Source organism: Scyliorhinus canicula, chromosome 10 (genome assembly GCF_902713615.1).
Source record: "Scyliorhinus canicula chromosome 10, sScyCan1.1, whole genome shotgun sequence".
NCBI lineage: Eukaryota > Metazoa > Chordata > Chondrichthyes > Carcharhiniformes > Scyliorhinidae > Scyliorhinus > Scyliorhinus canicula.
Genome location: NC_052155.1, coordinates 10,233,760 through 10,261,280, shown reverse-complemented (window position 1 = coordinate 10,261,280; position 27,521 = coordinate 10,233,760). Strand labels below are relative to the sequence as shown.

Sequence of the window (27,521 nt, the reverse complement as noted above, 5' to 3'; positions counted from 1 at the left end):
GATGGTGCCCTCTGGTTCTAGTTTTTCCTACTAGTGGAAACATCCTCTCCACGTCCACTCTATCCAGGCCTCGCAATATCCTGTAAGTTTCAATATGATTCCCCCTCATCTAAACTCCACTGAGTACAGACCCAGAGCCCTCAACCACTCTATGGGCAGCAATGTAGCACAGTGGTTAGCACTGTTACTTCACAGCACCTGTGTCCCAGGTTTGATTCCCAGCTTGGGCCGCTGTCTATGCGGAGTCTGCATGTTCTCCCCGCTGTGCTTGCGTGGGTCTCCTCCCACAAGTCCCAAAAGAGGCACTCGTTAGGTGAATTGGACATTCTGAATTCTCCGTGTACCCGAACAGACACCGGAGTGCGGCGACTCGGGGATTTTCACAGTAACTTCATTCCACTGTTAATGTAAGCCTACTTAATAATAATCTTTATTGTTACATGTAGGCTTACATTAACACTACAATGAGGTTCATGCAGCGAGTGGTTATGGTCTTGATTGCACTGCCTGAGAGTTTGCATGAGATATTCAATCAAGGTATTCAAAATGGAATTAGTCTGTTATCTGAAGAATGTGCAGGGTTGCAGGGAGAGGGCGGGAGCATGGCCCTGGGTGAATTGCTCATTTGGAGAGCCGGTTTAGACACAATGGACCAAATGGGCCTCCTCCTGTGTTGTAACAAATCTGTGATTCCGTAACTCCTCCACTTTGGCTAAATGATCGGACTGCGGATCTAGCACCCAGCACTGGATGAGCAGCAATTTCCTCAAAATAAATAGTGGAAAGGCTGAACGAAGCCATTATTTTTTGTCTCAGCTCCCCCAAACTATTGACTCCATCTCCGATTTTGGGGGCTTTGAGTCCCTCCATGCCAACAATAGCCACCTCTGGGCGACCAGGGAAGGAAAGGCCAGAACATCCGCCTCTCTCTCCTCCTGGATTCCCGGATCCTGCAACATCCCACAAATCACCACCTCTGGATTCATTGCCACCCTTGTATTTAATACTGTGGACATGGCGTCAGCAAACCCCTGCCAAACTCCCCTCAGCCTTGGACATGTCCAGAACATAGGGGTTGGGTTACGGGTATAGGGTGGATACGTGGGTTTGAGTAGGGTGATCATTGCTCGGCACAACATCGAGGGCCGAAGGGCCTGTTCTGTGCTGTACTGTTCTATGTTCTATCCCTCTCCCTGGCAACTGTCTGAAGTTTAGTCAGTTTGCAACCTTGGTGTCAGTTGGCCCCAGAGATCAGCTTCTGACCACATATTTGCATCATCAATTTCCACCTCTGCAACATAACCCAATGTCACCCGCCTCAGCTCATCTGCTACTGAAACCCTTAATCATCCCTTTTTTTAACCTCTTCCCCAGTGCACGCCTGGCTGGTTCCCACATTTGGCCTTCCATAAACTTGAGGTCATCTGAAACTCTCCTGTCCATGTATTAACTCACAGGGAGACCCGTTCCCTGAGCATCTCTGTGCTCGCTGACCTCTACACTGTTTCCTGGTCAAGCAACGCCATGATTTTAAATACCTCGGCCTGGTTTTTAAAAATGCCACCATGGCCTCACCCCTCCCAATCTCTGTAATCACTTCCAGCTCCACAACCCTTTGAGACCTCGGCACTCGTCTCATTCTGGCCCCCTCAGCATCACCGATTTTAATCGTTCCACCATTAGTGGCTGTGTCTTAAGTTGTCTGGGCTCCACGCTCTGAAATTGCCTCCCTAAACCACTAGACCACACTTAAAATTTTTTTTTAGAGTATCCAATTCTTTACTTTTTCCAATTAAGGAGTAATTTAGCGTGGCCAATCCACCCACTTACCTTGCACATCTCTGAGTTGCGAGTGTGAGACTCTGGCAGACACGGGGAGAATGTGAAAACTCTACACTGACAGTTACCCGGGGCCGGGATCGAACACGGTGAGGCAGCACTGGCAACCACTGAGCCACAGTGCTGCCCTGCCGCACTTTCCTCCTTTACGATAGTCCTCAAAACTTTTGGCCAAGACCCTGGGTCACTGTCTGTGCGGAGTCTGCACGTTCTCCCCGTGTCTGCACGGGTTTCCTCCGGGTGCTCCGGTTTCCTCCCACAAGTCCCGAAAGACGTGCTGTTAGGTGAATTGGACATTCTGAGTTCTCCCTGTACCCGAACAGGCGCCGGAATGTGGCGACGGGGGGATTTTCACAGTAACACCATTACAGTGTTAATGTACAGTAAGAAGTCTTACAACACCAGGTTAAAGTCCAACAGGTTTGTTTCAAACACGAGCTTTCAGAGCGCAACTCCTTCCTCAGGTGAATTCACCTTGATCTGTCTGCAATAGCACAAGACTGAGTGCCATGTGGCATACAAGAAACATTATTTGCCAGGAATACATTCTACTTTACCCTCAAAACGGTCTTTAATTCCACTCTCGAAGGAGGTTTACAAGTGAATGAATGTGACAAATTTCCAATAACTCTGTACTGGAACGAGGCCTGCAATTCAACTAAATTCACCCCCACACCCTCCCCCAGGAACTAAACTTAGGTTGTAGAAATTCATATCATTTAGGGTCAGCTGGGAATTGAAATAAGAAGGCATGGCTTGCATTTCTGAACCACCTTCCACAACCTCAGGCTGCCAAAGAGCTCTACAGCCTGTGAAATACTTTTGAAGTGTAGTCACTGTTGTAAAGTAGGAAATGCCATTCAGAATGAGAAAGTGAAAGAATGCTGCTCACTGAGCACGTCGGGTTTTTGTTTTAAAGAGACGTGTCAGAAATGAAAAGAGGACATTTGGCAAGTCAACAATGGACCCCAGATCCTGGATCCTGTATCAAATTAAATATTACTGTACATAATTGTAATTCAGTTCTTTAAAATTATAAATGGGTTTGATTAGGAAGGCATGGAGAGGAATTTTCATTTGTGGGTCAACCCCGATAACAAGACACTACAAGACCACAAGACATAGGAGCAAAATTAGGCCATTCAGCCCATCGAGTCTGCTCCGTCATTCAATCATAGAGCATAGAACAGTACAGCACAGAACAGACCCTTCGGCCCTCGATGTTGTGTCCATTCTCATGCCTTCTCCCCATAACCCCGGATCCCCTTATTGATGAAGAACCTATCTATCTCTGTCTTAAAGACACTCAGTGACTTGGCCTCCACAGCCTTCTGCGGCAAAGAGATCCACAGATTCACCACCCTCTGGTTGAAGAAATTCCTCCTCATTTCAGTTTTAAAAGATCGTCCCTTTAGTCTGAGATTGTGTCCTCTGATTCTAGTTCTTTCTACAAGCGGAAGCATCCTCTCCATGTCCGCTCTATCTTGGCCTCGCACTATCCTGTAAGTTTCAATACGATCCTCCCTCATCCTTCTAAACTCCAACGAGTACAGACCCAGAGTCCTCAACCGTTCCTCATACGATGAACTCTTCATTCCAGGGATCATTCTTGTGAACCTCCTCTGGACCCTTTCCAAGGCCAGCACATCCTTCCTTAGATACGGGGCCCAAAACTGCTCACCATAATCAAAATGCTCCAATATATGTAAGCATGCAATTTAGGAAAAACTTCAGAGTGGCTAGAATGTGGAACTTGATACCAGAGGGAGTAGTTTAGTCAAACAGTTAGATACATTGATGGGAAGTTAAATAAAAGACAGCAGAGGACCAGATATAGAAGGGGTTAGATTAAGGAGGTGACAGGAGGCTCAAATGGAGCAATAGACATTGTCGAGTTTTGCTGAGCAGTCTGTTCCGGGTGTAAATTCTTATGTCAAAGTAGACCTGACTGCTAGTGTGGCAAAGCTATAAAATACCAATCAGACATGCATTCAAAACAGTGCAGTACAAATCTACTTCCCACAACATCCCAAACCCCTAGAACATTTTGCCAAGTTATGGCCATTAAGATGAAGTTTCCTTCAAAAGGGGCATAAAGCTGGTTAGATCACAGCTGGAGTACTAAGGTCTGGTCACCATATTATAAGGAGGGTGTGATTGCACTGGAGAGGGTGCAGAGGAGATTTTCCATAATGCTGCCTGGACGGGAGGGCCTGAGCTCGGAGGAAAGATTGGATAGGCTGAGGCGGTTTTCTTTGGAGCAGCGAAGGTTGAGAGGGGACCTGATAGAGGGTGTACACGATTGCGAGGAGCATAGATAGGGTGGATTGGAAGGCACTTTTCCATTAGTAGAGGGCATAGATTAAAGAGAAGAGGTGGAAGGCTAAGAGGGGAGTTGAGGGGAATCATTTTCACCCAGAGGACGGTGGAACTCTATCTGAAAAGGCAGTAGAGTCAGAAACTGTCGTAACATTTCAGAAGTATTTAGATATTCACTTGTGCTGCGGTAACCTCCAGGGATGTGGGCCAAGCGCTGGAAAATGGGATTAGTGCAGTCAGATCTTTGCTGACTGCTATAGACACGATGGATTGAATGTGCTGTAAATGTCTATGAAACTATAAGACAAAAACGCACAAGATTGACCTCCGAGGAAAATTTAGAGGGACTGAAGTATGAGGGTTAAGGGCATACCACTTCAAAACAATAGCAAATGTTTGCAAATCAGTACAGATTAATATTTCATAATACAACAAAATAGGAAGTGGGGAACTGTACGCTTAGAAGATACCAGGGAAAAGTTAATTTCTCAACATGATAAATAACTGGGGGAATTGCAACTGGCTGTATAGCTCAAGCCTATTCTGCCAAGATCACGGATGATCTGCCAACTTCAAACCCACTTTCCTGCACCTTGATTTACTTAGAAAAATCCATCAATGTCAGCCTTGAATAGACTGAACAAAGGTGCACCTACAGCTCTCTGAGGTAGAAAACTCCAAAGGTTCACAACCTTCTGGATGATGAAAGGAAGTCATGTTCAGCACATCTATTCAAGTGTTTTTGAAGATGTAAATAACAGGGTAGATAAAGAAAACCCAGTGGAAATAGCACATTTGGATTTTCAAACAGAATTTGATAAGGTGGTACATGAAAGTTGTTGCAGAAGATAAGGGCTTGTGAAGTTAAGGGTAATACGTAAACATGAATGGAGAATTGGTTAACAGACAGGCAGCAGAGTCAGACTGTCTTTAGTTTGGCAGGCTGTGGCTAGCGAAGCACCGTCACGATCTGTGCTGGGGTCCCAGCTAGTTCTATGAATGATATAGATGATGGCACCAAATACAAGCTGTCGACACAAAGCTAGGTGGAAAAAGCAAGCTTTCAACAAAGAGTCTGCAAAGAATTATAACAGGTTAAGTGAGTAGGGAAAAAGGTATCAGATGGGGTATCGTGTGGGAAAATAGAATCATAGAATGGTTGCAGCAAAGCAGGCCATGCAGCCCATCAAGTCCATGCTAGCTCTCTGCAAGAACAATGCAGCTAGTTCTACTCCCTGCAGCCTTCTCCCTGTAGCCCTGCAAATTAGATCCCCTCGTGGACTTTTCGAATTCCCCTCTGAAACCCACAATTGTTTTTATTCCCTTTGGGAGGAGGAGGAGGGGGGAAAAAATGCTTTTTTTTAAAAAACATGTTGGTGTTCAGAAGGATTTGGACACAAATTTAGCACAGAGGTAACAAGAGCCTTACTGAGGATAGTAATGGGGAAATAGCAGCCGTGTTATAAAAAATATAATTAGATAAGATCAGAATTAATCTACAGAAAGTATGGACTTCAGTGGGTCAAATGGTTTCTCTCATTTCTTCATTGTTTTAAAATTTAGAGTACCCAATTATTTTTTTCCAACGAAGGGGAAATTTAGCGTGGCCAATCCACTCAACCTGCACATCTTTTGGGTTGTGGGCGTGAACACGGGGAGAATGAATGTGCAAACTCCACACGGACAGTGACCCAGAGCCAGGATCGAACCTGGGACCTCGGCGCCGTGAGGCACCAGGGCTAACCCACTGCGCCACCGTGCTGCCCTGGTTTCTCTCATTTCTGAAGTACCATTCTTTTCGGCAAAGTGAACTTTCATGGAACGGGACCATCTCTCCCCACCGACACTCACGTAGCTTTCTCACTCAGCCTTCCTGGTAGAGACAGTCACCATACTTTTTAATGAAGATATTCTCCTGACAAACAGTAACAGTAAGCAAAAATCCGGGCGGTAAGCAGTGCCAGTGAAGGAAACTGCTAAACAAAATCCAGCTTTATGTCACACCAGTGAAAAAGGGTTTCCATCAGCGCTTTCGTCAGCGTGCCCAGAGTGTGCTGGCAGCCATGTAGTTACAGTGGCCTTTTGTTCAAGTTATGCAGGGTGATGGGAAATCCACAGATATGACGGTGCAGCTACCAGTAAGTTTCTGCTAAAAGGCGGCAGCATATACAATAATATCGTATCGATAAAGGGAAGACTGCAAAAAAAATGGAATTGACCATCTTTTCAATTTCCAAACAGAAGAGAGACTGAACTGCAGATTCGACCATCATTTGGTCAGGGCACCCTTCCTCTCGCCCGAAATGATACAATCTTTACTCCAACCAAGGCACGGGGAGCTTTTGAGCAGGGAACCAAAAATATCATTTATTCTTGAAAATCTTATAACATGCAAAATGTTACTTTTAAAATGAAACAGCTGAGATACAATTTAACAACGATAAGCAAGAATGTCCACAATGTACCAGATTGTACATTGTTTCAATGTTCGAACTGTATTCTGAAGTATTCGTCCCTCGCCTTTCCCCACACACACACCCCACCAAAACACCACCTTCAAAAGTACAAGAAAATTAATATGCGGCTGCCACCTTCAAACATCTCATTTGATCTTAGTCCTGCATCACCGCCTATTAAATAAACATGCCTTATGATAACATGATGTATGAGTAAAGTGCTTTAAAACAGTCTTAAAATATAACTACAATGGAATAACTCACGGTACATCTTAAACTGTCAGCAGTGACATTATCAGGTTATACATCCCTCTGGGTCAAGTCTGTAACAGAAAGCCCAGATACTACACTCTGAGCCATGTATTTGTCCATTGGTGTAACATCTACATAGTCTGCTTTTTTTTTTAAATGAAAGCAAATTTTCAGAAATGTTCTTAAATCTAAGGTCATTATTTTGGCTCCATACTATTCATTAATCCTGCTCCCTTGATGCTAATCTCAATTCCTCCTTCATATATTTGTACTGATTAAGCCACTACCTCACAACTTGCTCGGCTAAGAAGAGTTTTAAACCCTCAAAGGCCACAAAATTCATCTCAGCAACACCGTAGCATCTCAGTCACTGAACCATCAACCACACATCTGTCTAACACCGCTCTTATCCTGTGCTAAAGCAGATCTTGCTCACTCCATAGAACAGTACAGCACAGTACAGGCCCTTCAGCCCACAATGGTGTGCCGACCATTTATCCTTATCTAAGATCAACCTAACCTACACCCCTTCAATTTACTGCTGTCCATGTGCCTAAGAGTCGCTTAAATGTCTCTAATGACTCTGACTCCACCACCTCTGCTGGCAATGCATTCCACACACCCACTTCTCTCTCTGTAATGAACCTTCCTCCAATCACTTAAAAATTATGTCTCCTCGTGACAGCCATTTCCATCCTGGGGAAAAGTCTCTGGCTATCCACTCTATCCATGCCTCTCATCACCTTGTACACCTCTATCAAGTCACCTCTCTGCCTTCTTCACTCCAATGAGAAAAGCCCTAGCTCCCTCAACCTTTCTGTATAAGACATGCCCTCCAGTCCAGGCAGCATCCTGGTAAATCTCTGTACCCTCTCCAAAACATCCATATCCTTCCTATAATGAGGCAACCAGAACTGGACACAATATTCCAAGTGTGGTCTAACTAGGGTCTTATAAACCTGCAGCAAAACCTTGCGGCTCTTAAACTCAATCCCCCTGTTAATGAAAGCCAACACACCATACGCCTTCTTAACAACCCTATCAACCTGGGTGGCTCTCAGGTGAACCACCCTGCCTCTCCGACAAATCACATTACAGCTCCCCTGCCCAAATCCCTCATGTCCCACTTTACCCTGCCACCTCGCAGCCACTGGCCCCAGCCTCTAACCTCTCGTGTTCCCCCACTCTTGGTGACAGCCTTCAGTCATCCTGATCGTCCGACCCACCACACTGTAACTAATCTCTGAAACAATGAACAGTACAGCACAGGAACAGGCCCTTCAGCCCTCTAAGCCTGCGTGGACCATGGTACCTGCCTAAACTACGGAGTCCGTATCCTTCCATTCCCACCCTATTCATATATTTGTCAAGATGTCCCTTAAATGCCGCTATCGAGTCTGCGCCCAACACCTCCCAAGCCAGTGCGTTCCATATATTTACCTCCCTCTGTGTAAAACACTTGCCTCGCACGCCTGTTCCAAACTTTTCCCCACGCACTTTAAACCTATGTCGCCTAGTACTTGACACTCCTACCCTAGGAAAGAGCATCTGACTATCCACTCTGTCCATGCCACTCAAATTTGTAGACCTCTATCAGGTCGCCTCTCAACCTCCGTCGTTCCAGTGAGAACAGACCGAGTTTATCTAACCTCTCCTCATAGCTAATGCCCTCCATACCAGGCAACATCCTAGTAAACCACATCTGTACCCTCTCCAAAGCATCCACATCCTTCTGGTAGTGTGGCGACCAGAATTGTACACACTATTCCAAATGAGGCCTAAGCTGCAACATGACTTGCCAATTTTCATATTTAATGCCCTGACCGATGGAGACCAGCATGCCATGCCTTCTTGACCATCTTATCCACATGCATTGCCACTTTCAGTCATCATTCTCAATCTTTTCACCCTGACCTCTTTTAAGGGCCTTTCCGAAACCTATTGTTTCAACCAGGCCTTAACGACACCAGAAAAATATTAAAGTAAAGTTACAACAACACTTTGCACTTACATAGCACCTTTAATGTAAAATCCGAGGCTGCTTCATATGGGCATGTTCAACCAAAATTTGACACTGAGCCAGATAAGGAGATAGGTCAGACGACCAAAGAGGGACGTTTTAAAAGATGAGGAACAGGACAGATATAAGGAGGGAACTGCAGAGTTTTGGGGCCTTAGCAGTTGAAGGCATGGCCATCAAAGACATGCAGGTTATGATCTTTATTATTGTCACAAGTAGGCTTACATTAACAATGCAATGAAGTTACTGTGGAAAGCCCTTAGTCGCCACATTCTGGGGCCTGTTCGGGTACACGGAGGGAGAATTCAGAATGTCCAGATTACCTAACAGCGTGTTTTTCAGGACTTGTGGGAGGAAACCGGAGCACCCGGAGGAAACCCACGCAGATACGGGGAGAACGTGCAGACTCAACACAGACCCAGGGTTCCTGGTGCTGTAAAGCAACAGTTCTAACCACTGTGTTACTGTGCTGCCATGAGGTGGATTGGCCATGATGGATGTGCGGGGTTATCAGGGGCTGGTTCAGCACAGTGGGCTAAACAGCTGGCTTGTAATACAAAACAATGGCAGCAGCGTGGGTTCAATTCCTGTACCAGCCTCCCCGAACAGGCGCTGGAATGTGGCTTTTCACAGTACCTTCATTGAAGCCTACTTGTGACTATAAGCAATTATTATTATGGAGATAGGGCAGGGGAGTGCTCTTTCGGAGGGTTGGTGCAGACTCATGGGCTGAATTATCCCCCTTTGTATTGTAGGATTCTCGGAACACAGAGCAATTAAAGGGGAAGGGGTGCACAACGGACCAGAACTGCAAGGGCACAGGCAGCTAGGCTATGTGGGACTGGGGTGGGGGAGAAGAGAGAGAGGAGACCCCAGAGATAGGGATGGTAAGGTCACTGAGGAATTTGAAAACAAGGGCCAATGTGGGTCAGCAAGCACGCAATCTGGTGCAAGTGAGGACGTGGGCAGCAGAGTTTTGGACAACCTCAAGGTTAAAGAGGAGAGAGGCCAGCCAGGGGTGCCTTGGAATAGCCTAAAGGTGACAGAGACATGGATGAGGGTTTTAGGAGTAGATGGGCTCCAGTCAAAGGGGGGACCATGATACGAGATGGAAAGAGGCGGCATTAGTGATGGCATGCTGATGAATAATCTATCGGAAGCTCAGCTCGGGGGGCTCAAACACGGCCCCATTGGCTGCAAGCTGCCATGTTCGGTGTCCTGAGACTGAAAACTCAGCAAATCAACCCTTCCTGATATCAAAACCAAACTTCAAAAGAGGAATTCCAATCACAACCTCAGTACCGAACGCATTTTGCAGAAAAAAATCTCGATAATGTTTAAGAAAATGCAGTTTTTAGTAATTAACGGAGATCCTTTGACATTTTACCACACGATTAAACCTTGGCACAAAACTCAGTAGCAAAATACTAAGCAAACATTTCTGTTTGCTCAACCAACGCACGGGTTTATGGCTAACTATCTGTCGCCAAGGCACACGATTTGCCTATTCTTCAGCAAATCACTTTAACTAATTAGTTCACATCAAGGCAGAAGTAACCATTTCATGTATCATCGCAATAAATTTGTCTATGAATGTGCAATTTCATGAAATAACCACAGCATTTCTGCACCCATAAATGTAGCTATGCCACGATTTTCTCTCTCTCTCTCTGTGGGACTGCCACATCACACAAACTGCTCTTGGATGCTGTCCTAACCACACTACTCATGCCTTGTCGACAAGGCCCGACTGAGACTGTTCACGAAGCAGACCTCGCAGATATTCTACTTTAGATTCCTTACTCTTAACTGACATTTCACAACACATGGATCACCCCCCCCCCCCCCCCCCCCCCCCCCCGCAACACCCCAAGCAAACATACTTTCTAAGGTTTAGGCAGGGAGTTGGAAGTTATGTGTGCGGGGGGGGGGGGGGGGGGGGGGGGGTTGCAATTGCTACAAGAGCTCCAGTAGGAGCTGGGTACAAGGTTATAAATTTTAAGGTTTTAGGGCGGATACAGGGGGTTACAAAGTGTATGGTGTTTAGATGGGGCAAGAGGTTTATTAATTTAATTAAATGGGAGTCCATTCTGGCAGAGTTGTTTGTAACAGTGGTTGGTATGGGCATGGAGGGGGGGACAGGGGGCATGGAGGGGGGGGACAGGGGGCATGGAGGGGGGGGGGGACAGGGGGCATGGAGGGGGGGGGGGACAGGGGGCATGGAGGGGGGGGGGACAGGGGGCATGGAGGGGGGGACAGGGGGCATGGAGGGGGGGGGACAGGGGGCATGGAGGGGGGGACAGGGGGCATGGAGGGGGGGGACAGGGGGCATGGAGGGGGGGACAGGGGGCATGGAGGGGGGGACAGGGGGCATGGAGGGGGGGGGACAGGGGGCATGGAGGGGGGGGACAGGGGGCATGGAGGGGGGGGGACAGGGGGCATGGAGGGGGGGGACAGGGGGCATGGAGGGGGGGGACAGGGGGTATGGAGGGGGGGGACAGGGGGCATGGAGGGGGGGGACAGGGGGCATGGAGGGGGGGAACAGGGGGCATGGAGGGGGGGACAGGGGGCATGGAGGGGGGGGACAGGGGGCATGGAGGGGGGGGGACAGGGGGCATGGAGGGGGGGACAGGGGGCATGGGGGGGGGGGGACAGGGGGCATGGAGGGGGGGGACAGGGGGCATGGAGGGGGGACAGGGGGCATGGAGGGGGGGGGACAGGGGGCATGGAGGGGGGGGGACAGGGGGCATGGAGGGGGGGGACAGGGGGCATGGAGGGGGGGGACAGGGGGCATGGAGGGGGGGGACAGGGGGCATGGAGGGGGGGGACAGGGGGCATGGAGGGGGGGACAGGGGGCATGGAGGGGGGGGACAGGGGGCATGGAGGGGGGGGACAGGGGGCATGGAGGGGGGGGACAGGGGGCATGGAGGGGGGGGACAGGGGGCATGGAGGGGGGGGGGGACAGGGGGCATGGAGGGGGGGGACCAGGGGGCATGGAGGGGGGGGACAGGGGGCATGGAGGGGGGGGGACAGGGGGCATGGAGGGGGGGGGACAGGGGGCATGGAGGGGGGGGACAGGGGGCATGGAGGGGGGGGACAGGGGGCATGGAGGGGGGGACAGGGGGCATGGAGGGGGGGACAGGGGGCATGGAGGGGGGGGACAGGGGGCATGGAGGGGGGGCAGGGGGCATGGAGGGGGGGGGACAGGGGGCATGGAGGGGGGGGATGGAGGGGGGGGACAGGGGGCATGGAGGGGGGGGACGGGGGGCATGGAGGGGGGGGACAGGGGGCATGGAGGGGGGGGACAGGGGGCATGGAGGGGGGGGACAGGGGGCATGGAGGGGGGGACAGGGGGCATGGAGGGGGGGACAGGGGCATGGAGGGGGGGACAGGGGGCATGGAGGGGGGGACAGGGGGCATGGAGGGGGGGACAGGGGGCATGGAGGGGGGGGACAGGGGGCATGGAGGGGGGGACAGGGGGCATGGAGGGGGGGGGACAGGGGGCATGGAGGGGGGGGGACAGGGGGCATGGAGGGGGGGGGACAGGGGGCATGGAGGGGGGGGACAGGGGGCATGGAGGGGGGGCATGGAGGGGGGGGACAGGGGGCATGGAGGGGGGGGACAGGGGGCATGGAGGGGGGGGACAGGGGGCATGGAGGGGGGGGACAGGGGGCATGGAGGGGGGGGCCAGGGGGCATGGAGGGGGGGACAGGGGGCATGGAGGGGGGGACAGGGGGCATGGAGGGGGGGACAGGGGGCATGGAGGGGGGGACAGGGGGCATGGAGGGGGGGACAGGGGGCATGGAGGGGGGGGACAGGGGGCATGGAGGGGGGGACAGGGGGCATGGAGGGGGGGGGGCAGGGGGCATGGAGGGGGGGGGACAGGGGGCATGGAGGGGGGGGGACAGGGGGCATGGAGGGGGGGGACAGGGGGCATGGGGGGGGGGACAGGGGGCATGGAGGGGGGGACAGGGGGCATGGAGGGGGGGGCAGGGGGCATGGAGGGGGGGACAGGGGGCAGGGGGGGGGGGACAGGGGGCATGGAGGGGGGGACAGGGGGCATGGAGGGGGGGACAGGGGGCATGGAGGGGGGACAGGGGGCATGGAGGGGGGGACAGGGGGCACGGAGGGAGGGACAGGGGGCATGGAGGGGGGGACAGGGGGTAGTAGGGACGGGCGGGGGGGGGGGTGTAGCAGGGACGGGGGGGCGGGGAGCAGGGGCGGGGGGCGGGGAGCAGGGACGGGGGGTATCTTTTCCCACCCTCTCCCCCTCACCTTTGGCTTCTCCTTCCTCTTGTTCCGCCGCCGCTGCTCCTCCAGCCGCTGGGCCTCGGTGGGGGTTTTCTCCCGGTTGCGGCCCCCTCCGCTGCCGCTCCTGCGGCCGCCGGGCCCGGCCGGCTGGGTAGGGGATCCCAGCCGCTTCCTGGGGAAGAGCAGCCGGCGGCCCAGGGCCCAGAGGGTCGGCGGCAGCAGCAGCAGGAGGAGGAGGAGGGCCAGGCCGGCCGAGCCGGGCGGCTGCCGCTTCAGCCACGGCTCCAGCCCCAGGTCGATGCCCAGGCCGCTCCGCAGCAGGCCCAGGCCGGCCCACACTCCCTCCTCCAGCCGACCCAGCAACAGCTGGGCCTGGGCGGCCAGCGCTTGGTGCCAGCTCCCCGCCATGTCCATCGGTGTCGCGGTGTGGCTCTGACTCAGCCCCGGGCCCCCTCTACACGGCCCTGACCATGGCCCAGCGAGGGCCCGACCACCCTCAACAGCAGCTTCAACCGGCCCCGGGCTCTTCCTCAACTCAACTCATCCAGCGGCAGCCTCGGCACTGAACCCAACCCCGGCGCCACAAGCGGGGCCTCCACAACCCGCCCCAAGATAACCCTCCTCCTGCCAGGGCATTCCTGCCGCCCGCCGCCGGTGGCGCTGCCTCGGGAGGCGGACAGAGTGCCCGCCCCCTGCCGGGCATTCCTTCCGCCCGCCGCCGGTGGTGCTGCCTCGGGAGGCCGCCCCATTAGTGTCCGCCTCCTCCTGCCAGGCATTCCTGCCGCCCACCGCCGGTGGCGCTGCCTCGGGAGGCTCCCCGTTAGTGCCCGCCTCCTGCCGGGCATTCCTCCCGCCCGCCGCCGGTGGCGCTGCCTCGGGAGGCCGTCAGAGTGCCCGCCCCCTGCCGGGCGTTCCTCCCGCCCGCTGCCGGCGCTGCCTCTGGAGGCTGCCCCGCTCGTGTCCGCCTCCTCCTGCCGGGCATTCCTGCCGCCACCGCCGGTGGCGCTGCCTCTGGAGGCCGCCAGAATTCCCGCCTCCTACCGGGCATTCCTCCCGCCCGCCGCCGGTGGCGCTGCCTCGGGAGGCTCCCCGTTAGTGCCCGCCTCCTGCCGGGCATTCCTCCCGCCCGCCGCCGGTGGCGCTGCCTCGGGAGGCCACAAAGTGCCCGCCCCCTGCCGGGCATTCCCCCCGCCCGCCGCCGGTGGCGCTGCCTCGGGCGGCTCCCCCGCTAGTGCCCGCCTCCTCCTGCCGGGCATTCCTCCCGCCCGCCGCCGGCGGCGCTGCCTGTGGAAGCCGCTAGAGTGCCCGCCTCCTGCCGTTCATTCCTCCCGCCCGCCGCCGGCGACGCTACCTGTGGAGGCCGCCAGAGTGCCCGCCTCCTGCCGGGCATTTCTCCCGCCCGCCGCCGGTGGCGCTGCCTGTGGAGGCTCCCAGCTAGTGCACGCCTCCTGCCGGGCATTCCTCCCGCCCGCCGCCGGTGGCGCTGCCTCGGGAGGCCGCCAAAGTGCCCGCCCCTGCCGGGCATTTCCCCCCGCCGCCGGTGGCGCTGCCTCGGGAGGCTCCCCCGCCCGTGCCCGCCTCCTCCTGCCAGGCATTCCTCCCGCACGCCGCCGGCGGCGCTGCCTGTGGAGGCCGCCAGAGTGCCCGCCTCCTGTCGGGCATTTCTCCCGCCCGCCGCCGGTGGCGCTGCCTGTGGAGGCTCCCCGCTATTGCCCGCCTCATGCAGGACATTCCTCCCGCCCGCCGCCGGTGGCGCTGCCTGTGGAGTCTGCCCGCTAGAGCGCCCGCCTCCTCCTCCTGCCGGACATTCCTCCCGCCCACCGCCGGTGGCGCTGCCTGTGGAGGCTGCCCGCTTGAGGCGAGTACAGGCTCGTCGCGGGAGCAGATAGCTTTTTGCGGGTGCTTCGACCTCTCGAGTCGCTGCCCCCGACAGCGGACAAACCTAAACCTCCCACTGCCAGGGGCGCTGCTGTGCTGGCGGCTGCTGCGTCGAACCAGTTTTAACACCCGCCTGGTGATGTACATGCATCCCAGCGCTGGAGGCGCTACAACCGGAGTTTGCCATTCAACGGCACAACGTTGACTCTATTGTATACCCTCCGCTAGGGGGAGCCATACTAGTCCTGCAATACACACCTCCGGACACTCGCGGCGCTGCTGTCTCGTCCTTTCCGATTCTTCCACCCGCCGCCAGGGTGGGGGGTGGTTTCACCCTCCTGCAGAGCGCACACTGACGGCTAGGTGGGGCTAGAGTGTCACTTTCCACTGGGGTGGATCCAGAAGTAGGTTGTGGCCAAGAGGAAGACTTAACCTGTTTTAAAATAACGTCTAACAAATCAAAATGAATAACCTCTTGTACAATAAACTTGTAATTTAGAAGCTTATTCCGAAGGGACTTGGATGACTTATGACGAAAAGATTGGGAGGGCTGCAGGGAAAAGATTGGAGAATGGGACCGGCTGAGTTAATCTTCGAGAGAGTCAGGACGGACTTGATGGGCCAAATGGCCTTGTTCACTCTGCATGATAACTAAGCATTGTCTGAGAGGTTAACACGAGATAATCAGAGACAGGTAATCTGTGAGGCAAGAACAGAGGACGCTGGATAAACTCCACAGATCTGCCAGCATCTATCAGTTAACGTTTCGAGTCCTTAGGCACTTTGTAAGAATGATGTGGAGATGCCGGCGTTGGACTGGGGTGAGCACAGTAAGAAGTCTTACATCACCAGGTTAAAGTCCAACAGGTTTGTTTCAAACACGTCACCTGAAGAAGGAGCTGCGCTCCGAAAGCTCGTGTTTGAAACAAACCTGTTGGACTTTAACCTGGTGTTGTAAGACTTCTTACTTTAGAACTGAAGGGAGCGGGAATGTGTTGGGACTGTGGAAACTGCAAGAAAAAAAAATCTCCTTTGGTGGCCACTCGCTAACGAGGATGATTGTCCACCTAAGAAACTGTGTGTTATCGGTCATGGGTTCTGTGGGTCCTACGTGGCTGATGCACCCGATCCTAGAGCCACACCTCCGACAGCAGGTGTCTCCTAAAGGTAGATCGATCGGTTCTTGGACTCTAGATAGAATTCCTTTTTCCAGACCGGTGTCTTCGAAGAATTGTGTCGCTTCAATCAGGAGGTTCCTCCAAGCAATTGGTCAGGGCTTGATGGGCTGAAGGGAATCGAACCTGGGACCCTGACGCTGTGAAGCAACAAGTATAGTCCCAGTCTGCTCAGTCTCTCCTCATAAGCCAATCCTCTCAACTCCGGAATCAACCTCGTGAATCTTCTCTGAACCCCCTCCAGTGCCAGTACGTCCTTTCTCAAGTAAGGAGACCAAAACTGAACACAATATTCCAGCCCGTGATGAAGAACAGCCTGCGGGGGTTACCCAGGGTGGCCATCTACTTGGGCGAAGTCCTCGTCTCTGGGACGTCTGACCAGAAACATCTGGCAAACCTGTCCGAAGCCCTCTGGTGTACAGAGCAGATGGTCATCGGCCTCAGGTGGGAAAAATGTGTCCTTCATGCCCACAAGGTTACTTATTTGGGGTACTGAGTGGACCAGAATGGGTTACACTCTGTAGAGGTCAAGGTGTGGGTGATAAAACAGGCCCAGTACCCGGCAGCCAGACAGAACTACCCTTTTTCCTCGGATGAATGAATTATTACAGGAAATTCATCCCACACCTGGCAGCCCTCCTCAGTCCCCTCCATCTCTTACTAAAGAAAGATCAACCGTGGGATTGGACAGAGTCTCGACAGCGGGCATTCGATACGGTAAAACGGCAGCTGCCGTCCTCGAAACTACGAACGCACCTTGACCCCGCAAAATCGCTGCTGTTGACATGTGACCCGTCCCCTTATGGGTGGTCCTTGCCCACCGCATGGCGGGTGGATCAGAAAGACCGACCGCATTCCGCATGCTCGCCGACCCTGAGCGCAATTATGCACAGATCAAAAATGAAGGGTTGGCGGTCGTCTTTGGAGTCCGTAAGTTTCATCAATACGTTTGTGGACACACTTACATGGTCTACACTGACCATAAACCGTTATTGGGCCTGTTCTAAGAAGACCGAGCAATGCCCCCGATCGCGTCTGCTAGGATCCAGAGTTGGGCCCGATTGCTGGGGACAGGTGAGTACAGTGTGGAACCTCCCCGGCGCCAAGATCCCACACGCGGTTGCATTAAGCCACATCCCCCAGCCCACCGACACCCTCCTCCGCGTAGGATGTAGTGGCTGCACTCCACCTAATGGACTCATTGCCAGTGACGACAGCCTGAATAAAGGTTTGAACCCAGACTGACCCACGGTTGTCCCGATACCGTCACATGGTGCTGTATGGGGCCCAGCACAGGGCGTTACCTGATGATTTGAAGGCTACACCTTCAAACTTTCAGAGCTCAGCATGGAGGACAGTGTCCTTCTTTGCAGATCCAGCGAGGTCTTCCCGGAATGTGGGTGAGCCATCTTTCCGCAGGACCTCCATAACGGACACCCGGGGGGCGTCGAAGATGAAGATGCTCGCCAGCAGTTACATCTGGTGACACAAATGTAGAGAAGCTGGACCAACCATGCGGGTCAAGCCAGGAATACCAGAAAGCTCTACCAGCGAAGATGTTGCATCCTTTGGGAATAGCTGGGCCCTGGGGCCAGCCATGGTCGCCCCTTCACTGGTCCTTTTCAGGGATCAATGTTCCTGACTCGGACTGTACTCATTGGAATTTAGAAGGATGAGGGGGGATCTTATAGAAACATTTAAAATTATGAAGGGAATAGATAGGATAGATGCGGGCAGGTTGTTTCCACTGGCGGGTGAAAGCAGAACTAGGGGGCATAGCCTCAAAATAAGGGGAAGTAGATTTAGGACTGAGTTTAGGAGGAACTTCTCCACCCAAAGGGTTGTGAATCTATGGAATTCCTTGCCCAGTGAAGCAGTTGAGGCTCCTTCATTACATGTTTTAAAGATAAAGATAGATAGTTTTTTGAAGAATAAAGGGATTAAGGGTTATGGTGTTCGGGCCGGAAAGTGGAACTGAGTCCACAAAAGATCAGCCATGATCTCATTGAATGGCGGAGCAGGCTCGAGGGGCCAGATGGCCGACTCCTGCTCCTAGTTATTATGTTCTTATGATCGTTGTAGTCATGCACTCGAAGTGGCTCGACGTCCACAGGGTGCAGGCAACGACCGCAAGGGCGACTGTGGACCGCCCGCACTGCACCTTCAGCACACGGGGTAGCTCGGAGGTACTGGCCTCCCACAAGTTTCCCACTGAGCCGTTTTCACCAGTGCAGAGTTCAACACATTCCTGACTGCGAACGGGATTCCCCACGTGCGGACTGCCCATATCACAGCAGCACGGTAGCATTGTGGATAGCACAATTGCTTCCCAGCTCCAGGGTCCCAGGTTCGATTCCGGCTTGGGTCACTGTCTGTGTGGAGTCTGCACGTTCGCCCCGTGTCTGCGTGGGTTTCCTCCGGGTGCTCCGGTTTCCTCCCCAGTCCAAAGATGTGCAGGTTAGGTGGATTGGCCATGATAAATTGCCCTTAGTGTCCAAAAAAAAGGTTAAGTGGGGGTTACTGGGTTACAGGGATAGGGTAGGAGGTGTGGGCTTGAGTGCGTTGCTCTTTGTAAGGGCTGGTGCAGACTCGATGGGCCGAATGGCCTCCTTCTGTACTGTAAATTCTATGATTCTATGATCACCCGGCCCCAAACAGGCTGTCCAAACATTTAAGAGGGGGATGAAGAAACTGGCCTAGATCCTGGGAAACCCAATTGGCCCGTACGCTGTTTAGTTACAGGACCACATCGCAGGCGACCATGGGGGTGGCACCGGTTCAGCCACTCAGGGTCAACGCCGCTGGACGTGGTTAAGCTTGGTCATTCCGGGAATCAGGAAGAAGGTCCAGCAGGGTCAAGTGCGGTCCGAAGCTGCCGCTGGACACCGGAGGCCGGTCTGCAGTTTCACTCCTGGGGACACCAGCTACCACCGGAACGTGGATCCCGGGGATCGCGCTACGCCAAACGGAGCTGGTATCTTTCTCTGTACGGGCATGAGGCCAGGAGTCTAACCGACATGTGGATGACATCCGCGGCTACCTCCACGAATTGCCAGCGCCTACCGCTGACGCCCAGATTCCACAGATCCCCGCGACAGGCGTCCCCTCCGACCGCCAAGGGTCAGGAGGTCAGGATTCCCGATGCCATTTTCCGAGATCCTGACTCGGACTCCAACATGGACGTCCAGCCGCAGGAAGACACCAAAGCCGATCCCCGCGGCCGCTCTCCCTCCGCCACCAGCCCCGCCCGTCCAGCCTCGACGCTCGGCGTAGAAGCGTTGCTCACCGATCAGATATACGCCTCGTGGGCCACCAGTTCAATGACGGAACGCCGACACCAGGCTAAACGGAAAAAGGATCCCATAGATCGGCCAGAGGAAATGGACATTTCTCCGGACTTAGCGGGGGGGGGGGGGCGGGGTGGTGTTGTGACCCACTGGGAAGTAAGGGAGTATGCACCATCCGATTCCCATTAACGAGTATGAACTCCCTCCCGGTAACTGGGGGCAGAGCTTCCTCCTTAACAGGGAAGGCGCCTCAGCATAAAGACCCCGGCCTGGGTGCAGGTCGGGGAGGGTGACCCTTCGGGGCGTGGGCGTTTAGTAATGTATCCTAAATCCCTTTCTTTGTAGCCTACCATGCGTACTATGAGTGTTTCTCAACCGTCCAATTCTACAGTAACCACCAGAAATAGCTGTAAATCAGGAAGTGGAAGGGAGGGAAGAACTCAGGAAAATTACATCCACCAGGGAAGTGGCATTGGGTCTGTGGCTGACAAATCCCCTGGTCCAGATGGACTTCATCCTAAAGTCCTGACAGAAATGGCCAACGAGATAGTTGATACATTGGTTTTAATTACCCAAATTCCCAAGATTCAGGGAAGGTTCCATTAAATTGGAAAACAGCAAATGTAATTCCTTTATTCAAAAAAGGGAGGGAGACAGGAAACTACAGGCCAGTTAGCCTTACATCTATCATAGAATCGTAGAATCATAGAATTTACAGTGCAGGAGGAGGCCCATCGAGTCTGCACCGGCCATTGGAAAGAGCACCCTACCCAAGCCCACACCTCCACCCTATGCCAGTAACCCCACATAAACTTTTTGGACACTGAGGGCAATTTAGCATGACCAGTCCCCTGAACTTGCACATCTTTGGACTGTGGGAGGAAACCGGAGCACCCGGAGGAAACCCATGCAGACACGGGGGGAACGTGCGGACTCCGCACAGGCAATGACCCAAGCCGTGAATCGAACCTGGGACCCTGGAGCTGTGAAGCAACTGTGCTAACCACTGTGCTCCGTGCCAGCCTCGAGGCATAGGTAAAATGTAAGAAGCCATTATTAAAGACAGGGCACTGGGAAAAAAATCAAGGCAATCAGGCAGAGTCAACATGGTTTTGTGAAAGGGTAATCATGTTTTGACCAATTTATTGGCGTTCTTTGAAGGAGTCACATGTGCTGAGGGTAAAGAGGAACCAATGGATGTACTGTACTTAGATTTCCAAAAGGCATTTGATGAGGTGTCACATCAAAGGTTATTGCGGAAAATACAAACTCATGGTGTCGAGGGTAACATATGGGCGTGAATTGAAGATTCGCTCGCTAACAAGGAGCAGAGGATTGGAATAAATGAGTCTCTTTCTGGTTGGCAGGATGTGACGAGTGATGTGTCCCAGGGATCAGTGCTGGGACCTAAACGTTTAACAATTTATATCAATGACTCGGTGAAGGGACTGAAGGTGGGGTTGCTAAATTTACTGATGATACGAAGCTAGGAAAGTAAATTGTGAAGAGGACGTAAGGAGGCTACAAAGGGACACAGGTAGGTTCAGTGAGTGGACAAGAATCTGGCAGATGGAGTATAATGTGAGCAAATGTCCAATTTGACAGGAAGTGGCTTATTATCTAAATGGTGAAAGATGGTAGAGCTGTAGAGGGATCTGGATGACCTGGTGCATGTATCACAAAAGGCTAGTATACAGGCAGAGCAAGCAATTCGGAAAGTGAATAGAATGTTATTGTTTATTCAGAGGGGAACTGATTACAACAGTAGGGAGGATGTGGAGATGCCGAAGTTGGACTTGGGGTGGGCACAGTAAGACATCTTACAACACCAGGTTAAAGTCCAACAGGTTTGATTCGAATCGCTAGCTTTCGGAGCACTGCTCCTTCACCTGAGGTTGTCTTGTGAGGAAAGGTTGGAGGGGTTAGATCTGTATCCACTAGAGTTTAGAAGAGTGAGAGGCGATTTGATCGAAACACCTAATATGCTGAGTGCTGTCGACAGGGTGGATGTGGAGAGGATGTTTCCTCCGGTGGGAGGATCCAGAACTCGGGGCTCACCGTTTGAAATAAGCGGTCGCCCATTTAAGACAGGGATGAGGAGAAATGTTTTCCTGTCAGAGGGTCAGTGAGTCTCTGGGAACTCTCATCCTCTAACGGCAGTGGAAGCAGAGACTTTGAATATTTTTAATGCTGAGCCAGATTTTGATTAACAAGGTTGGGGGGGGGTGAAAGGTTATCGGGGGTCAGCAGGAATGTGGGGTTGAGGTTAACAACCGGATCATTTGTGATCTCACCGAATGGCGCTGTAGGCTTGATGGGTCAAATGGCTTATCCTCCTCCTAACCCCGTAAGTTTGTGAAAGATCTTAAAAATTGTGACAACCACCACTTGCATTCAACACATCGTATCTTCAGTCTGGAAACAATAATCGGCTGCCCTGAAGGGGCTGGTTTAGCACAGGGCTGGCTTTGAAAGCAGACCAAGGCAGGCCAGCAGCACGGTTAAATTCCCGTACCAGCCTCCCCGAACAGGCGCCGGAATGTGGCGACTAGGGGCTTTTCACAGGAACTTCATTTGAAGCCTACTCGTGACAATAAGCGATTTTCATTTCATTTCATTGATAAAGGTGGCACGCGAGCAAGATGTTGCTGAAGGAGCCTTGGCGAGTTGCTGCAGTGTATCCGCTAGATGGCACTGCACCAGTGCTGGAGTGACTGCCCCTTTAAGGGGATGGACGGGGTGCCGATCACACGGGCTGCTTTGGCCTGGATGGTGCCGAGCTTCTTGAATGATATTGGAGCCAAAGGCAATCTGTTAATGTTCACATCAGCAGTCTCTCCTCTAGGAGGAGCCTCTTTCCTGTACGTTACCGTTACCCCCTAGCCTGATATGTGTCATGACAATAACTCCGCTTATTGTGTGCGCTGGATCCTGTAAGGTTGCCTGTGCAGAGGACGGAGTGATCGTGATACAAAACTAACTGAAAACCAAGATGTGTTTCGTAGTTAGTAATAAATTACTAAGTACAGCGATGAACAGTCAGTGTTCACTGAAATTCAATCTGAGATCCAATGATCGTTGAGGAGTTAAAACAAACGAAACCCAACCCCCAGAATAGGTGAAGGTTCACTGAACTGACCAACTGTAACCTTGGGAAGGGATCATTTTTCCCGGCTATTGTTTCCACGTCAGATATCCGCAGCCAGCCATTCAAAAGGGGGAGCGAGTCGAAAGGCTGATTTTAGGCCCTGATGTGGGTGACCACAGACAGGGGACGGTGTAGAATTGTGCACCGTCGGCTGGCATGTCAGTTCCCCGGCACCATCCCAGCCTCCGGGCCTTTCTCCCGGAGCTAGGCCGAAGGAGGCGTAAGGACTGCCTTCCTCAAGGCAGCGGGTCACCATAGTTAAGCCTGTTTAAAGCCCTGCTGTGGAGGCCCATGTCAGAGGTCACTGGAACCGGATTAGCAGAGGTGCTGGGGGAACAGCGCAGTTGACCAGGGGACCAGTGCTCCAGGTTCCAATGCTCTAGGTTGGGAGGCCCTCCCCACTTGCCGGCATGTAGCTGCAGGAGACTGTGTGGTGGAAGGGTTCTCTCCCCACTCCACACCCCTTCCCCCATCCTCCTGTCACCCTCCATCCAATGCAATGGCAACGGGACTAACTTATGATTATATTTTTATTGGCTCTTTGGCCAACTTTGGGGAAATCGCTGCCAGAGAGGTCCTGATCCTCTGTGCGGTCAGGACCTCCATTTAACACCAGTGGCAGGGGCCTGAAGCCTGGAGGATGTGGGGGGGGGGGGGGGGGGGGGGGCGAAGACTTGAACTCTGACCCACACTCGGTGATGACTCATAGATTTCACACAGTGCAGAAGGAGGGCATTTGGCTCATCGAGTCTGCACCTTCTCTTGGAAAGAGCACCCTACCCAAGCCCATACCTCCACCCTATCCCCATAACCCAGCAATCCCACCCAACACTAAGGGCGATTTTGGTCACTAAGGGGCAATTTATCATGGCCAATCCACCTAACCTGCACATCTTTGGACTGCGGGAGGAAACCGGAGCACCCGGAGGAAACCCACGCCCACACGGGGGAGAACGTGCAGACTCCGCACAGTCAGTGACCCAAGCCGGGAATCAAACCTGGGACCCTGGAGCTGTGAAGCAATTATGCTAACCACTGTGCTACCGTGCTGCCCAAACTGAATTCAGATTCCACCATTTGCCGTGGTGGGATTGAAACCCTGGTCCCTGGAGCATGGCTCTGGCTCGCTGGATTACTAGTCCAGCGACCACCACCACCTCGACTGGTCGAACTGTCAAAACCTGCTATCGCCGTCAGAGATATGGATTCCCAGGTCTCCACCTCCTTGTGAGCTCACATAAATAAATGATGGTCGACGCAAGACGTAATTTTGGGGTACTGCTTGTTTAATTAAGTTTTGTTGAAATTAGTTCACAGTCAATGACAGTCTAGGATTTTATTCTTACTTAAAATTCTGAATCACTGCGAGCATGGGCTCAGAATACATCCTCAAATGTATTTTTACATTTCCCCCTTTGATAATTTAAGGAGGGTCCATCAGGTGATTAACAAAACACTTAGACTGCAGCGTGAGTCTAAGTTTAAGAACTAGGGGATCACTGTTTAACAATAAGGGCACAGTAAGAAGTCTTACAACACCAGGTTAAAGTTCAAAAGGTTTGCCTGGAGTCTCTAGGTTTCAGAGCGCAGGGGCCGGCAGGGGCTTTAATTATGATCAGATCAGTCACGCCGTTATTGAATGGCGGGGCAGGCTTGAGGGGCCGAGTGGCCCACTCCTGTTCCTAATTCGTATCCAATTTGTATCCAATTGTTACCTTATTTCTGTCATTCTCGTTGCATTGTTGAATATTTGGTTTTCTCTGTAAACCGCCAAGTTATGGAATGTACTTTCATACAATTTCCAGGAGAATGGTGAACTTTAAGCCAAAATTCACCGTCCGCTCATTGATTAGGATTTACTTTGTGTCACTGGTCCGCGAGTCTTCCGGTGTCTTCACGAGACCTCGACGTTCCCACTGGCTTTTCACATTGCAGTCTGCAGTAAAGACAATTTGTTTATGATAGTTTAGACTCAGAAATAATAGACCCGAGTAGACCTATCGGAAAAGCAGCAACAGTATGTCTAACCAACTCCTTTAACAGGCCACCTGACAGGTGCACTGCCCAGATTAACTAGAAAGAGGGTGGGCAATGATTCCCCTCTAAATCTGCCGAGTGAACTGATTCTGGTGGGATGTTACTGTCGGAATATCTAGCCTGGATCAAGGAGGGAAAAGCTGGAATGCGTGCTCCTGACGGCGATCCTGTGACCAAATCTGCAAGGTGCTACTTTGGGCGCTGGGCCAGGAGAGAATCAAGCGTTTCTGTGATGCCGCCACAGTGGGATAGCTTGCCAGCACTTACTGGCTGAATTCACTCACCCAGGCCAATTTCCTGCTGCCCTGGGTGGTTTGAGAGAGGGGCTGGAGTTTGGGGGAGGATCGATTCAGACTGAGTCCTCATCTGGAGGACTCTTTGGTGTTGGGGGTGGGATGGGGGGGGGGGGGGGGGTGGCTTGGGTAAGAGGAGGGGGCTGAGATGTTGACAAAAATGTCATTCAAAGTATTAGGATTAGCTGGTATTTACCCTTTGTAACTGGAGGCCTCTTCGCCATTAGACACCCCCAGAAAAAACAGCTCCCTCACCAAACCTTCGTGTGTCCCCCCCTTGTGGGGCTCAGCACCAATCTGTGAAATGTTTTATTCCGCGTGAATGTTGTGAGGGACTCCGTTTGGTCCGGATTTTTGTGTTGTCTATCTGATTTGGTAAGTTTGCAGCTGTGGGATGTACTTTGGTTGCCTGGATGCTCGATCACTGAATGTATTTAAGGCCGAGATAGATTTACCATCTCTCAGGGAATCGAGGGATATGGGGAGTGGGCAGGAAAGTCCAAGGCAGGCCAGAAGAATGATGGAGCAGGCGCGAGCGGCCGTTTGGTACACACCAGCTCCTAACTCTTCTGTTATTGGGTATCATTGCACTGAAATATACCTCGGGAAGTATACCTGAAACTGAAGCAAAACCACAAAACAGCTCTCTATTAGGCTGAACGTTTGCCGTCAGTTCAAATGAAAATGAAAATCGCTTATTGTCACGAGTAGGCTTCAATGAAGATACTGTGAAAAGCCCCTAGTCGCCACATTCTGGCACCTGTTCGTGGAGGCTGGTACGGGAATTGAACCGTGCTGCTGGCCTGCTTTAAAAGCCAGCGATTTAGCCCAGTGTGCTAAACCAGCCCCTTATTAAACATTGGCAGGTTAAAGTGTAACAGGTCTGTTTCGAATCACTAGCTTTCGGAGCACAGTTCCTTCCTCAGGTGAACCTTCGCTGCACTCCCTTTATGGCAAGTATATTTTTTAATTTGGTAAGGAGACCAAAACTGCACCCAATACTCCAGATGTGGTCTCACCAAGGCCCTGCACAGCTGTAGTAAGACATCTTTGCTTTAGTCCTTGTTATAACCTGCCTGCCTACCATTGGCTGGGGACTAATGGAATTCCCACAATCCTTTGGGAGTATGAGCTTCCCCAATGAGAGGGGCGGAGAAATCATTAGCTGATTCCCTGCATAAATAAAACTGGCCAGTTTGGAACCAGCTAGAGGAGAGTGAGCAGCTAGGGAGTTGCTGCTGCTGCTGCTGCTGCTGCTGCTGCTGCTGCTGCTGCTGCTGCTGCTGCTGCTGCTGCTGCTGCTGCTGCTGCTGCTGCTGCTGCTGCTGCTGCTGCTGCTGCTGCTGCTGCTGTATATATATGTTATTGTAAATAAATGTTATTTCTTTCTCTCCTTCAACTCGTACTGGATTCTTTGTGGCCCTCACAAAAGTCCTCTTGCAATGAAGGCCAACATACCATTTGCCTTACTAACTGCTTGCTGTACCTGCATGTTTGCTTTCAGTGACTGGTTGTACAAGGACATCCAGGTCCCTTTGAACGTCAACATTTCCCAATATCACCATTTAAAGAATTCTCCGCCATTCTGTTTCTCTGTCCGAAGCGGGTAACTTCACATTTATCCATGTTATACTTCATCAGCCATCTTCACTCAACTTGTCTAAATCACCTTGAAGGCTCTTAACATCGTCCTCACCACTCACATGCACCACGTTTTGTGTTGTCAGCAAACATGGAAATATTACACCTGCTCTGTCTGGCTTCAGCTCCAACACTGAAAACGAAACTAAAACACACCCTGCAGCAAACAGCCTAAAACAAAAGTAAAAAGCTGACAGACAGCCCAGCTCCACCCACACTCTGACATCACTGCAGCAATATGAGCAGCCAAACATTTCTTAAAACGACATTCTCAGGACAACTTACATTGCCAATATCCATTTCTTGCCCTGGGCCATTCCTGCCCATCTTCTGGTATTTTCTTTTCAAGCAGTATACGCTGAGCAGGGTGATTATCAGCATGGCCAGGAACACGGCGACTGAGGAGGCCGCTGCAATGACAGCAGTGTCTTCCCGTTTGCTCCATGTCTCACAGTATTTGCCGGAATGCCACCAGTCCTTGCCTGTTGTACACCTGAAAAATGATCGCAGATAATATCTCAGCTACTGAGGGGCATGTATTGTTTAATAGGCTAATGCGTGCAGTAGTGAGGGAGGAAGGAGGTTCTTTGCTTTGAATAATCTTCAATTCATACACCTGAAATTTATTTAAGAGGTTTACAGGACACGGACAGTGACCCGGGGCCCGGATCGAACCCGGGTCCTCGGCGCCGTGAGGCGGCAATGCTAACCACTGCGCCACCATGCCGCCCCTTGCTTGACAAACCTACTGGAGTTTTTTTTGCGAATGTAGAATAGATCAGGCTGAACCAGTGGATGTGATGTATTTAGATTTTCAGAAAGCTTTTGATGAAGTCCCACATACGCAGTTTGTGTGCAAATTAAAGCACACGGTATTGGGGGCAATGCATGGGCATGGATTGGGAGTTGGTTAGCAGACAGGAAA

The 27,521-nt window shown here is 52.4% G+C and overlaps 2 protein-coding genes across 3 annotated transcripts in view; both read right to left on the bottom strand.

Annotated features, from left to right (window-relative positions):
• The window catches only part of LOC119972221 (protein LYRIC-like), a 79,919-nt gene extending 66,135 nt beyond the window's left edge, over nucleotides 1–13,784 (bottom strand). For both annotated transcript variants that reach the window (XM_038808591.1, XM_038808592.1), the window contains exon 1: nucleotides 13,162–13,784. In XM_038808591.1, coding sequence (XP_038664519.1) covers nucleotides 13,162–13,551 — 390 coding nt within the window. In that variant the 5' untranslated portion in view covers nucleotides 13,552–13,784. The remainder of the gene's footprint in view (nucleotides 1–13,161) is intronic.
• A 10,106-nt stretch (nucleotides 13,785–23,890) lies between these two features.
• Nucleotides 23,891–27,521, bottom strand: part of mep1b (meprin A, beta) — a 53,405-nt gene continuing 49,774 nt past the window's right edge. The window contains exons 14-15 of the mRNA XM_038808590.1: nucleotides 26,882–27,089; nucleotides 23,891–24,561 (exon numbers count right to left, since the gene is read on the bottom strand). Of these exons, the coding sequence (XP_038664518.1) occupies nucleotides 24,550–24,561; nucleotides 26,882–27,089 (220 nt within the window). The 3' untranslated portion in view covers nucleotides 23,891–24,549. The remainder of the gene's footprint in view (nucleotides 24,562–26,881; nucleotides 27,090–27,521) is intronic.